The 14,976-nt window shown below is 35.8% G+C and overlaps 1 protein-coding gene across 5 annotated transcripts in view; it reads right to left on the reverse strand.

The window, feature by feature from the left end:
* Positions 1–1,553: 1,553 nt before the first annotated feature.
* Positions 1,554–14,976, reverse strand: part of LOC139976947 (nephrin-like) — a 157,158-nt gene continuing 143,735 nt past the window's right edge. For 4 of the 5 annotated variants that reach the window (XM_071985846.1, XM_071985847.1, XM_071985848.1 and 1 more), the window contains 2 exons: positions 12,045–12,100; positions 1,554–10,983 (listed from right to left, as the gene is read on the reverse strand). In XM_071985846.1, coding sequence (XP_071841947.1) covers positions 10,738–10,983; positions 12,045–12,100 — 302 coding nt within the window. In that variant the 3' untranslated portion in view covers positions 1,554–10,737. The remainder of the gene's footprint in view (positions 10,984–12,044; positions 12,101–14,976) is intronic. The other variant, XM_071985849.1, reaches the window with a different exon arrangement.

Genomic DNA, 14,976 nt, shown 5'->3' on the forward strand with positions numbered 1-14,976 from the left:
ACATATGTGGAAATAACTCGATCAGCCTCAGCAGATGTGACTATACCTCAAGAAGCCTCGACATATGTGGAAATAACTTGATCAGCCTCAGCAGATGTGAAAGTACCTCAAGAAGCCTCGACATGTGTGGAAATAACTCGATCAGCCTCAGCAGATGTGAAAGTACCTCAACCAGCCTCGACAGATGTGAAAGTACCTCGACCAGCCTCAACAGATGTGAAAGTACCTCGACCAGCCTCAACAGATGTGAAAGTACCTCCACCAGCCTCGACAGTTGTGAAAGTACCTCGACCAGCCTCAACAGATGTGAAAGTACCTCAACCAGCCTCGACAGATGTGAAAGTACCTCGACCAGCCTCAACAGATGTGAAAGTACCTCGACCAGCCTCGACAGATGTGAAAGTACCTCGACCAGCCTCGACAGATGTGAAAGTACCTCGACCAGCCTCGACAGATGTGAAAGTACCTCGACCAGCCTCCATCGGCCTCAACAGATGTGAAATACCTCCATAGAAATGAAAATATCTCGATCAGTCTCAACAGATGTGAAAATACCTGAAGATTCAATTTTTTTTTTGAACCGTCTCGTTTGGAAGAAGTTCAATGAATTGCATAATCTTTGCCCCTATGCCCCAGGGATGTGCCCAGGATTTCCTGAGCGCCGGGTAAACTGATCGCCGTCCAGGGGAAGGTGCTCAGATTCCAAATGGCACTTGTGTAGCTTTTTAAGCACATACACAAGTAGGCCTACTAGTTTTGCTAACAATTTACACTTTTTAATTTTTTTTTAGTGAAATATATTACATACCTGGTAAAAGTTATTAGTTTGTTTCAAAGAGATTTTACAAGGGACCGATTGAGAGCCATCAGTAATGTTTCTCGCATGCGTTGCTGATGCATTATTAGTCTGTATGATTTGGCATAGGCTAGGCCCAATTTATGTTAAATATATTGTTAGGAATGTCGGGATTTTAGATAAAAATAGTGCTGGGCGGGATTCACGATTTTAAGACAGTGCTGGGCGGTAATTTTTAGTACTGGGCGAGGCCGCCCAGCGTGGGCACATCCCTTTGTCCCCCTAAGCATGTCCCACCTTGGATTGCTGGCAACGACAAAACTCAGTTCAACATGAAATGCAAAGTGAAGGAACAGACATTTTATTTGATCTGAAGAAAGGAGGACATGTTATGAATTGGAGGAGACTAAGTTGAGGTGTTCTACCTTTGGTGGGGGGGGGGGGGAGGGGAACAAAGATTTGGAAGGGTACATAGCTGCAATTGGTATAAAAAGCACTCTCAATTTAAAACTGCTCAAACTGGAGTAGGTCCATGCATAAATCACCTCTGAAAAATAGGCTTCCCTGTGTTTCCTCATGAGGGTCAAATCTTATTGTCTGGCATATTCCCTGCTTGCTAACTCTGTGAACGTTTAGTTAACTTATTCAGAGGTTCCAACATATACCCATGGAAATTTCCTTCTCCTCTCCACATATAATGGAACAATGTTTATTTAATTCGATTCTTGACGAAAATGAGGTCAAAACTTCCAAAGAGTTAAATAAAAAATCCTTTCATTTATTTCTATACATTTCACAAAAGTTCACAAATTCATGCAAATACTATCCATCATTTCATTATGGACATAATTCATGGAAGAAAAACCTAGTAAAAAAAAACTCTTCAGGACAGAAAATTATAAAAGGAATACAGAGAGTAAAGCATTCTCAGTTCCAAAGTTACCAGAGTTGAGTACTATAGACCACCACCTACATCTAGTTAATTACATCAGTTTATCAGCCACTATCTTTGTCCACTACTAGTGTATAACCACTGATAACACCACGTGAGTATAACCTTATATTGGTGTATATAACCACTAGTATTTCGACATATGTCCACTTCGAGTGTAAAACCACTAGTATGACAAAATGAGTATAAACCGCCCTGGTAGTGTGCTACCACTAGTATGTCCACATACATATGATCACTGCTAGAGAAAACCAATTAGTATGTCCACATGAGTATATGATCACTGCTAGTGTAAACCAACTAGTATGTCCACATAAATATGATCACTGCTAGTGTAAACCAACTAGAATGTCCACATTCATGAATATGATCACTGCTAGTGTAAACCAACTAGAATGTCCACATAGGTATATGACCCCTACATGTTAATAACTACTAGTATGTCCACATGAGTAAACCCCCTATTTGTGTATATCCCTATATAACCACAATTATGTCCACATTCATGAATATGATCACTACTGATGTATTCCCCACACATAAGATGGCATGAATGTAACGTTTCTTAGTGTATAACCTACTAGTATGTCCACATGAATATAACCGTTATTAGTGTATACCATAATTGCCACAGACTGATTGTTTCTATAGCCACTACTAGTGTATAACCACTAGTACTATATAACCACTGGTAAAACCACGTTAGTTGACGTCATACCTGTTTGCTTCAAGTTCACTAACAGTACAAACTGACAATTTCAACTATCAGTATCTCGGGAACGCCATGTAGGAATTAGATGCAAATTCACCAGGATGATGCTTAGAATGTGTTCATCTTCCATCTGTGAAAAATGTTCCTCTAAGCTACCCTTTTAACATTATCCATCCAACAGTAAAACCATGTTGCATCGTATTTAGTTTTAGACTGGTGCTAGAAGATGGTTGATCAACTGAGTTGTAGGATTAGTAAGATGGCAAGCTGTTTGAATCATTAAAACATTAGAAATTATCATTGAAAGACCAACCAATGAGTGTTAAGTGTGATACGAGTATGATGGTTTTGGCTTTATAGTTAGTACATCAATAACAATACCACTAAAATAATTGCATATAAAGGAGCTCCAAGGAGCAATCCAATCCCCCCTCCCCTTCACTCTACACCTCTTGGACAACTTTGCTAATATATTGACATGGAAGCTAGTTTTGGGTAGGTTTCACAAAATAGATAAATGATTCTTTAAATTCGAAATTAATAACAAAAGAAAACACCAACTTGAACTCCAATCATTTTTTTTAACGAGGACACAAAACCCAACCATCATAATTGGTTTACATGACAAAAGTCATTGTGAAGAACAATTTCCTCAAACAGTTATAATATAAAATATCTTGTTAAATATCTTGTTCTGTTTTGGAGGTACCTTAGTTGATAAAGGTTGTGTCTTTGAAGCTGTCATTTTGCAAACCTGTGATGTCATAAAGCTACTAGGATCTTAACCCTTTTACTTTCTCTTGGTTTTTCTATTCATCTTTTCAATATAGAATGTGAACTGTGTTGACCCTGAAATCACCAGTTTATATTACGAGGTTCCATATTTTAGACTCAATCATCATCATCACAGAAGATGAACATTGTCATAAAACCCTCAAAGAAGAGAAATAATTGAAGTGCATGTGGCTCAATGATGTCATATTTTGACTTGATCAAGTCCTCTGCCTTGTGTTACAATTGTGAACAAACGATAAATGTGCGATATCACCCAAATGGAATAAGATATTTGAAGGCTGTTTGGAGTTGCTCATGGCAGTTGTCTCGATCACACAGACCCAAAAAAAAGATGGTTGGGTTTGTGTCAATGGTTGCTCAATACTGTTATTTCAATTCAGAATACCAGAATATTGTATATATTTTTTTGCACACCAAGCAGATACCACAGTTGATGAGACTGGATGAGGTAGATATAATTATAGATAAGTGTATCCTTGCAGACCATACAGTGCCATGGAGTACCAGAGCAAGGCAACACAAGTACAATTGATGGAGAAGTGGTTGGTAGATCTACAATTGAGATGAGACAGACTGATCCCATACACATCACTTAACTGAGCCCTATGTGTATTTGTGCACTTGGTTTGCATTCAGACCAAGGACTTTTCATGTCATTTGAAAAGAATCACTCAGAAGACTCATGTTGTTAAGGGGTGTTGTTAAGGTTAGGGTACTGGAATTCCAACAAAGCAAACACAATGGGGTCCTCACATGGAATGTGTGTGTATGCTTGTGTGCACTTGTTTTGTATTCTGACTGAGGAAGTGAACAAAGGAATTCTGAGTCCTCAGACATCATTTCAATATATTAGAGACATCCTCATTAAACTTCTATTGCTCCGGGGTATTGTTAAGGTTAGGATATGTGGATTTGAACAATGGATAAACAATGGAGTCCTTGGTCTGAATGTAAAACACACCTACACTAGCAGCTCTACTGTTTGGGTGATTATAATCCTAAACAGGTAGAAACAGTACTTATCATCAGAAGGAAATAGGTACCTTGGATGCCTGGCACACCCATCTTTCGCCTCCCTCCCCAAACAAGTGATTGATATTGGGAAGAAATGTGTTCAATATTGGTAGAACAAGTTAAAAACAAAAATCTCAAGCACAATGGATAAATCAATACAATCAGAGCACCAACTGGAACAAAAACCAAACATATAAGATAAAGGAAAGTATTCCCAAAAAAAAGAACAAAAAAAAAAGAAAAGAAAAAAGAATATTTCTGATAAGTTGACAAATCCTAGACATACCTCAGATATTCATTTCAAACTTGCACATGAACTTTTGCATATTTTCAAAATTATAAAATATATGACTTAATAATATTATACATTTCATGCATTGTGTATAAATTTGTCGTACAATGATCGCTTATTCTCATAACGCCTCTATGCTTGCATACTATAACAATTAAAAGCAGTGAGGATGATATTTTACAAAGAATTATTTTTCATATCTGATGGTTCCAGAAGTCCAATTTTGTTCCCTATTTTACAATTAAAATTACATACATACATACAACAGTACTGTACACCACAAGGTTGATCAAATGACCTCTTGCACCCTTCTCACCACCTGTACCCCCCCCCTCCCCCCATCTCACCACATTCAATTTCAATTCAACTACATTTGCTAGCAACAGAACATGGTATCAAACATTAGCATAATCATGACATAGAGATAGGCCACTGGACCGACTGGACCCTTGTGGACATTTCTCATCCATTTTGGACATTTAAGGCTCTGGTAGACTAGATTGGACCTAGAGACATCTTTGATACACCATCACCCTCCTCGACCCTGGCCAACCACCCCTGCAAAAAAAAAACAGTCTAGGTTAACACTATTATCACCACTGAGTTGTGTGCATGCTAATAATAGTTTCCATGGTAATTTGTTACCACTTAAAAGTCAATTAAAAAACAATGACGGTCATACCTGCCATTATAAGCACAAAACTTAAAAATAAATACTTCAAATAAATCTAAAGATTTTGGGCCTGCCAGAATCCAAATACAACAAACCTTGTCTATTAGGAGTAGATTAAAGTATTAATTTTCAAGTTTTACCAATAATTCTTGAGATTTTTTCTCTGGCATTTTGAATCAAAGTTTATTCTAGATTGCAGGTTTAATTGACACTACTTTGGTACAAGTACCTGGTATTGCTAACAAAATGGAATCGTTCAATTCTTGAATATTAACTATTTCTTAAAATGAAAATACCTACGTTTGTGTCTTCAAAATATCTTTATCAAATTTCTATAATTATTGCAATAAACTGTCTATAACTTTGGTAACATTTTTACAAGCATAGCCTGCACCAAAATACAAACTAGAGACTGCACTTTTGAATATATTATGTTTGAGATTCTATCTGGCAACACTGACACTGTGATACAGATAGACTCAAGTGGCTTGCTAACATTTTTCTTGGCTTCCCAAAAGTTAAGATCAAGTTAACAGAGGGTGGTCAAAAATATGTGAAATACAAATGAATCATGATTTTATGACAAATTAATTGCTCTTTAGCCAAACATTCCAAAATAATTCGCGTTTTAAGGAAATCATCAAACATGATATTGTAATATAATTCGAAAAATTGTAATAATAACTTTGCCCCTTGGATACAAAGTGATGATTTGAGTTGGTTACATAAGAATATATTCTGTACTGGCAAACCCACAAAGTCATCATTAGGAATCCGTAAGCTTTGAAACTTTGAACTGGACCAATCTGCTCCACCATTACTTTGAAGAATTTGTTTTTCCATGATCTTGGTACAAAAATAATAAATCTTTAATACCAAGAATTGAAAGTGAGGAAAATGAGTTAACAATACAATATAATATCATATCAAATGAACATAAACATATATAGTGTTTATAATAACTAAAGGAAACTGCCCCCCCAAAAAAAACCCCCAAAAAACAACAACAACAACACTACAAAATAGTAGGTTCAATCACTCGCAAGATAAAAGCAAACCATGTAACCATATCTGATTTCCATCTAACTGAGAGAATCCAATTACTTTGTCAAATCTTCTTCTATTTACTAGTTAAATACACACACACTCATGTGAACATAACATACCTCACAGGCTAGTATAGGGTGGGTGTTGCTTGACTTTATTCAGGGGGGTTTGATTCCTTTCCAACGGGGCAGGAAGAACCTATTTAAAAAAGACATTCCGACAATTGGGGGGAGGGGGGCCAGACAGATATTTGGAGACCTAGGCCCCACATGCCCCTCCTCAGAACCCCTTGTGGGAACACTACTGCCTTAAGCATCCCAACTCTCATACTAGTTAGGTACTTGCTAGTTAGGTACTTGCTAGTAGGTACTTGCTGCATGCACAAAGCAAATTACATCTTCAAAACATGAATACCACCGATAACTATCTTTCACAAAATTTTTCAACAAGCAACCATTACAGAGCTCTCTGTGAAACGTATCTAAAATCTTTCTCTATGCAACAATCGTCACATCTGAACACATCTACAATAAGTCATCAATCACATATCTCATATTTAAAGCTAACATTGGTACTTAGAGTACCTTTAATGAACAATATATACATGATTCATTTTATTAATAAAGTCACTCAATATCATCATTAAAGAGACAATCTTATCTTATTAAACAATTTTATTAAAAAGGTAAACAATAAATTTTACCCACATCTTTTCTTTTTCTTTCTTTCTTTCTTACTTTTTTTTATTTATTTATTACTTTGTTTTAAAACAGTTTGACCAAGGCTCAGTTTAAACTATTAACCTCTCCGACTTGAACGACAAAATACAAATACAAATTCCTGTGGTACCTTCTCTTTGAATTGTTGTTCAACAAGGTGAAACATTTTATCAGACTCCATCGATCAGAACTTGAAACCATTCCTCCTTCAACTGCTCTTATAACTGTTCTGCCTCTCTATACTTTACAGAATATAATTAAATACAACAATAATAAACCCAAGAAACAATGTACATAAAAAATAAACTATCTGCCATATTTTATCCCACCCTACCAATCCGCCCTCTCCCCATGCCCCACCCCCTCATCCACCTGCTTTGAATAAAACTGCAAAATGGACTCGCCTCTTGCTCTGGGGTGCTCTCTGATTCACCTCTGCTAGCCAAGAGCTTTCATTTATTTCCCATTTGCTTTCTATCACTTTGTTATTTCAAAAGCTTGATAAATATTCTAGCACCAAACATGATCAGAGTATGAAACCAAATAAACAAAATTCTTTGTCAAATAATTCTGTTCTTGAAAAAATAAATACAGAAATGAATAAATATGAAATGATAAAAGAAAGGATGTAATAAAATTGAGCCTGGAGAAACCAACAGATAGAAATAATTAAAGCACACCAGCTCTCATCAGAAAAATCCACAAATAACTTGGACCAAGTATATTCCAGTATGGATTGTAATGTTAAAATGTTTATGACTTTGTTTGATAATATGGATCCCATCACCGAAAGATGGAAAGAAAAAAAAAAAGAATTACTTAAATATTTACATGAAAGATAGAGTAATACCACAGGATGTCAAAAGAAGAAGAAGAAAGAGAGAAAAAAATAAATAAAAAACAAACCTTTCATTTTTTATTTCAAAATGAACTGGCCCATGAATAATTTTCTTATCAGTAAATGCCATATCTTGAAATTACCCAAAGATCTGATTCACTGCAAGGCAAAGTCTTAATGCAATTCCAATTTTCCTTGACGACCAAATTTCTGTTCCAACAACTCTACACTCAGCTCTGGTGGTTGTCGGAGGGACAACAGGTTATTTATATCAAAATCAGATTCCTTTGAAACTAAATATTCCTAATAAGAACCTTCACTTTGGAGACACTTATATAACACCAAAATAGCTATACACCTATGACCCTAATCAAAGAACTTGGTGTCTTAAATGACCAAAAGCTGATGTTCTCTTCACCAAACTTACAAATCTCTCCTACTGTGTACATATTGGTCAGTCTTTGTTTCTTTGCTACATTTTCTTTCAGGGGACTAACTAAGCTGTTTGAACAACCAAGAAGTCAAGCTCTTTCTAACCAACCCAGAACACATCTTGGAAGCCAATATCATCTCCCTGTAGTACATACTGATGTGTAACTTTATACTACTCAAGAAAACTGTGAACATCTTCCTTAAGGATTGATTCAATACAAAAAAAAGAACCAGACCCCAATTCAGGACTGATCACAAATAAAAATGGCCACCAGGGTTTACTAGATCTCTCACAACTGTTATTTGCTTTTCTAGTATAACATGGAAAGAGAGAGAAAGATTATTTTGGAAGTTTTTTACAAAACATGTATTGGATGGTCATCGCTTTTTGATTTTGTTTTGTTGTTATCATATAGTTTGTTTTGGGTGTTTGTATTTAGTCTAAGTGTTGTGACCTACTACACAAGCCTTCAAAGGTTTTTTTGATATATATTTTGCCCATATGTATTAGTTTAGTTGTGTAATACAAGGAGGAACCTACTAGAGAAGCCTATAAAGGTTTCTTATATTCCTTTGCCCAATGCCCATATGTATTAGTTTAACTGTGTTATACAAGGTGTGACCTACTAGAGAAGCCTACAAAGGTTTCTTATATATATTCTTTTGCCCATATGTATTAGTTTAACTGTGTTATACAAGGTGTGACCTACTAGAGAAGCCTACAAAGGTTTCTTATATATATTCTTTTGCCCATATTATATTAGTTTAACTGTGTTATACAAGGAGTGACCTACTAGAGAAGCCAACAAAGGTTTTTTTAGGTCACTTAGTTGTTGCAACGTATATCATCACATATAAATTAATACATACTTTGTTCCATATATGTACTTTTGTGATCAAACAAAAAATGAAATGATCATTGTTAAAAGTTGCTTCAGTAGATACTGCCTTTCCTACTAAATCCACAAATACTCCTTATCCCCCAAAGTTATTTCCAAAAATGACAGAACAAGTTCAAACCAACAGCATATATATATGCAAACTGTGACAGAAGCAGTTTGGCAAGCATTTTGCTGAATGAAACACTACAAAGTTTGTAAAGAAAACCTGGACAGCTGTTAGTTTTCAGAATTTCATTTTTTTTTTTGGGGGGGGGGGGGGGGCTCAATTGGAAAGAAAAAAATAGTATAAATATTCACTGAAAGGATAGGAGGTAGCATGTCCATGTGTATCATTGAATTCATTATGGGAGTGGCTTTATTGTTTAGAGTCCATGCACATTCACAATGTATAGTGTATAGTGTGCAAACAACAGTAACATATACAGCCATACTTGGCTTGATACTTCAGCTTATTATTTCAGAGGTAAAAAACAGGTAGGAATTGCCTTCAATTCAAAAAAAAAAAAAAAAATCATAATTCCAAATGAAATATTACATACAATGTTAAATTTACAACAGGTTTAGTATTTTCATTGCATTTTTGTTTTTAAAGGCAAAGTAAGCAATGATTTATCTCTAAACTTTGTCATTATAATAGCCCAGATATGTTGTTATTAGAAAACAGACTTACATTTCCAAAGAAAGAGAAAGTTTAACAAGTTAGAGAAACAGAAAATCAAAAAAGGAGTGCTCTAACATTTCTACAGGGAACTATTACAAACTATTAGTGACTTCAAATTAAATTATTTCACTTTTTTAAATAATTGGTTGAATATCTGGTTGTGTTTGTCACATGGTCTCCACAAGCAAGAAAATGGACTCCATCTGATCTTATATTAATTAACATGAAAATGATGGAGATTTTAAGTTCTTATGTGTGTTACAAAGTGTGGTGTCTTTGGATTTGTATATGTTAGGAGATTCACACAGTGATCCTAATCCATAATGTAAGTACCCTCTTCAGCTGCAACGGAAGTAACTGAAGCCCTTTGCATTCTGACCCCCCACCCCTCCACCCTCCCTCACTCACCAAGCACCATTTGTCCCCACTCTAAACAGACACTAACGTTTGACACATCACTTTGGGTTGACAGAAGAAAACAGCATCTTCCTGCTGACATTATTCTGATCACATGACATCCATCCACCAATCGGGTAGCATCTGACTGCTGTTGTTTTGCTTGATTCGCATTCTATCAATAACATTCTTCACATTGTTCAATTTTTTCTGGCAATTTAGGAATGTATTTTTCTGAGTTTTTCTCCACACAAACAAGTTTAAATCGATGTTTAACCAAACCCATCGATAAAGCATTGGTACTCTTCAATGAGGAAAGAATTGCCCTCAGACTGTGTGGATCACAGTTGACCTTTGACCTCTACTATGTCAACTCAAGACATGTGCAAAAAGGCAGCAGTGATTGAATCAAGAGCATATTTTATGTCTCTACCACCTGTTAGTATACAAATGCAGCCATACCAGCTGATCTCTTGACCTGAGTACAATCATCACATGACCTTTGACCTCATACACACTCCAGTCCCGCAGTTTCATGGTATATCGTTGTTGGTGGTGGTGGCGACTGAATCTGCTGCTTCATGGCTTCGTTCCTGGTGTTTTCTTCGTTTTTCTTGTTTTCTTTAATCTCCTGCATCCTCAGGAAGTCAAGGTCGGCGTACTCGGTGGGTACTTCCGTCTGTATTGGGGGCTGGTCCGTGGGGTGTTCGCCCATGTGACCAATCTCAGCATAAATCAAACCATTGGTATTATTCTGTAGAGAGACAACCACAATTGAGTAGTGAGAAAGCTAGAATCATTTGAGGGGGGGGGGGGGGGAGGGTGGAAGGGGAAACAGAATATAAATCAGAAAATACAGGAAAAACTTACTATTTAGTTAGGAATCCTTTGTATCAAGTTATATCATTGCACATCAGCATTTACCGGCATTAAACTCTGGAGGCCTTTCTTTATTTCCCCCCTAAAAACATCGACACATTTCAACATCTCCTTCAAACAGCAGAATTTTGATAAACATAATCTGATCCAAGGCTGAAGTTTAACAGAGCTGTTCACATGCATTTTAATCTATAATAACATTCTAAATGGAAAAGAAAGTTGCATTCATATCTTTTGCTCTTGTCAAAGAAAAAAAATTTCATCTCGGTGCTAGTACAGAGTTCAACAGTTAACAAACTTTTTACAGTGGCTATAAACACAGACTTGTCCTTTCAAGAACGAACAATTGTTGCAGGGAAGGGGAAGGGCAGGTATTTAAATAGCTACTTGCATTTATTATCATAGCAATACCATTCCAGATCAGTGAAATGTTTATCACTTATTTTTGCCATACAGCAGACATCACAAACATTTCAGCTTTGACACAGTCCTGAAGATGTGTGAGTAAGTACATCTTTTCAGTGGTTCATGGTTGTTATGCGATTACCAAAAATGCTGGGCTACTTTTTAAGTTTAGTCAATCTCAACTTAAAAATCTGCTTAACATTCTCTAAGACAGAATGCAACTGCCAGTCAGTGTGAAGGGAGAGGTAAGGATGAAGAGAAGGAGGGGTAGGCATAGGGGTAGTGGCGGAGCTAGGGGTATTGGTCAGGGGGGAGAGAATGGTCTGTAGGGGCGCTGAAAAGGGCGCCAGCAGTCCATTTGAGTCTGTTAGGGGGAGGCATCCGCCCCCCTGACTGTATGGATGCTCCGCCACTGCATATGGGAGGGATGAAGAAGGGATGAGGGCAGGGAATGCAAAAGGGGAGAGGGATGCCTGATTCCACTACTCCCTGGCCTAGAGCTCCCTCCCTCTCTTCAAAAACAGAACTTACTGTTGTCGGTGAGTTGCTATCTACAGGTAGCCCATGGCCATTGGGTTGTTTGTGTACTGTACAAAAGACAAGAAAGAAAAAGAGGAATAAAGTTTTCACCGTGAATCAGACCGTCTGCTGGATAACAGTGGGAAGTGACATTTTAACGCTGTACTTATTTGTGAATTTCGTTTTCAGTGATGCTGGTTATAAATTCCTCCAAGAGTCAAAAAATAGAAGGTATGAAAAAGAAAAAATGCTTTTTGTTACTATACTCTCTAATAGTCACACCGGCCACAAAAAAATTGGTCAATAAATATGAGAGTTTACGAAAACTTTAACTTGGGACAAACTCAAACGCAGCATTGGGTGAGCTTGTGAACATAAAGCCCTCCCTTTCGTCAAGCTGGCTGTAACCACACAGCAGGGTATTTTAGATACATTGTAAGGTATCGTAATCATTATAAGCAAATGTAAAACATGATTTCAACAGAACGGAGCAAAAACTTGTAACCCGACACGAAAATGCATCATTCAGGTGAATATAATATGCCGAGTCGTCGTTCGATGAGAGAATATTTTTTTTGGCCGTTTAGCCGTCTTCTGATAATCTCAGGAGCATAAACAGACAGATATTGCAATGTGTCTGTCATTACTCTAGTGAGAGTTCATTCAACGGTGACACTTGTTACCGGTAATGATCCATCACGAAGCCAACCGACCAGAAATGACACGCCCCAGATCCCCGATGCATTCCAAAGTAATGTGACAAACGTGAATTTTATGCCGTAGAAAAAAAAACATTCAAGAGAGATACTGCACCGAACGATTTGTCGTTAGGATCTGCTATATTCTTATAAACAAGAGTTTTTCTCTTTATTTCTTTAATATATTTATTCATCTCAGATGGGTTCAGCATTTAGTATTGGTAAAACTGTCTCTATTTCGTTTCCCATCGATATCATTTTCTGGTTTACCAGTGTACATTTATCTTGATGTGTGTATAGTCTTATCCTGAGAATTATTGAGAGTGTAGGGGGAAATGATTTAATAAGTACTACACTTCTGTGTTCTCCGTATCCATGCAAATAAAGGTACAATAGGATAACAATAGCATGTAAACATGTAACTTTACGTATATGTAGTACATACTAGTCTCCGTTCTATTACAATTCTGTAAATGTTTTTACTTCCCCTGGAAATATATAAATGAATGATATGAAGGATTAATCTTTGTTTTTCTTTGGCTTTTTTAGATCTTTGGAATAAATTTTAGGAGCTTCAATTAGCACGATGAAGAGTTTTGTTACTTCCTTTGATTTATAATTAATTAAGTCACTTTTTGGAGTTCATACATATATGCACTACAGCTGGGTATTAATTCTTAATTTCTAATTTTTAAACCAGTTTTGTACCAAGACCATTTGATTGAATTTAATGTAGTATTGTTGTATGCAATTGTTTTCTCAAAAGAAAAAACAATAGTCGAGTGGCTGTTACCATGTTTCCTATTCGTACAACATAATACTATAGAACATAGATGTGAAATATATTGACTGATTCTAAACTCATTGTTATAACAATGGCTGTGCTGGGTTATAACAAAGGTCCAATTGTTATACAATCAATTGTATGTTTTTAGACACAATTGTCTTATTGTTGTACAATCATTTACAGTATTGCTTTATAACAATGGCCTTACTTTGATATAACAATGTCCCAATTGTGATGCTCAATTGTAATTTTTTACACACAATGGTTTTGTTGTTGTTGTACAATCATTTAACAGTATTGCTATATAACAATGGCTTTACTTTGATCATGTTTTTACCTCCATGCTTTGATATAACAAAGGTCCAATTGTTATGTAGCCGATTGTAATGTTTTAGACACAATGGTCTTATTGTTGTACAACCAACAGGAGTATTGCTATAACACAGTTATTGTTTTGTATTATTATTAAACAATTCCATTATTAAACAATCATTCTTTTGAAATAAATTCATTCTTACAAAACAATGTAAAAATAGTGATATGGCAATACGACAATCCTAATATCTGAAAATACATTTTTAAACTAATTTGCATGCTAGGATCAACCACAGCAGAAGTCATGCTTCAAAACCACCGCAAACGTTGCAAGAAATGTCATGTTTTCTAATTTTCTTAAAGGAGAATTACATTCAAAGTTTGAAATTCAGAAGAAAACTGTTCATATCTAGAAAGAATTTGGCTAAGTCTATAGATAGAAAAAGAGAAATTGGATAATGAACGAAAAAATGTTTAAGCTACAGAACTAAAGATATGAACTGACAATTGAAAATCCTGTCATGAATTTAATAACAAAGGATAAATTTTTCTTCAGATTCAACTATTTAAACTAAAAAAAGAACTTATCTGTGTTGTCTGTCATGAAAAAAGAACAGATCTTATAAGATCTAGGTCAAAAAAATTATTTTGGGGGTTTCAAAAGAAAAGCTACAATCAGACTTACCTTTTTCTGTCCATCCAAAGTCAGGTTATATTGAAGGTCAAAGGTCACAGGACGAAAACATACCAACCTTTCTACCACCATATTTTTCTCTTCAAAAGGTTTACCACTTAGCAAAAACCACTAGCTATTTACAATAACCTCTCCCAAACAACCAAAACTTGTTTGTTTCTTCAAAGCCATTAACAAGAAAAATTATTCAAATTCTACTTTACTTGTTCAACATTAAACAAATTCCAGTTTTGCTTATTCTAGCCCTTCTTTTCCCTTTATTATTATTCACATTCTTTAACTTGTCTAACATTTAACAATTTCTAGTTTTTGCCTATTCTAGCCCTTTTCCTTTTATTATTATTCAAATTCTCTTTACTTGTCTAATATATAACCATTTCAAGTTTTGCCTATTCTAGTCCTTTTTCCCTTTATTATGATTCAAATTCTCTTTACTTGTCCAACATATAA

Source organism: Apostichopus japonicus, chromosome 12, assembly GCF_037975245.1.
Source record: "Apostichopus japonicus isolate 1M-3 chromosome 12, ASM3797524v1, whole genome shotgun sequence".
Classification (NCBI taxonomy): domain Eukaryota; kingdom Metazoa; phylum Echinodermata; class Holothuroidea; order Aspidochirotida; family Stichopodidae; genus Apostichopus; species Apostichopus japonicus.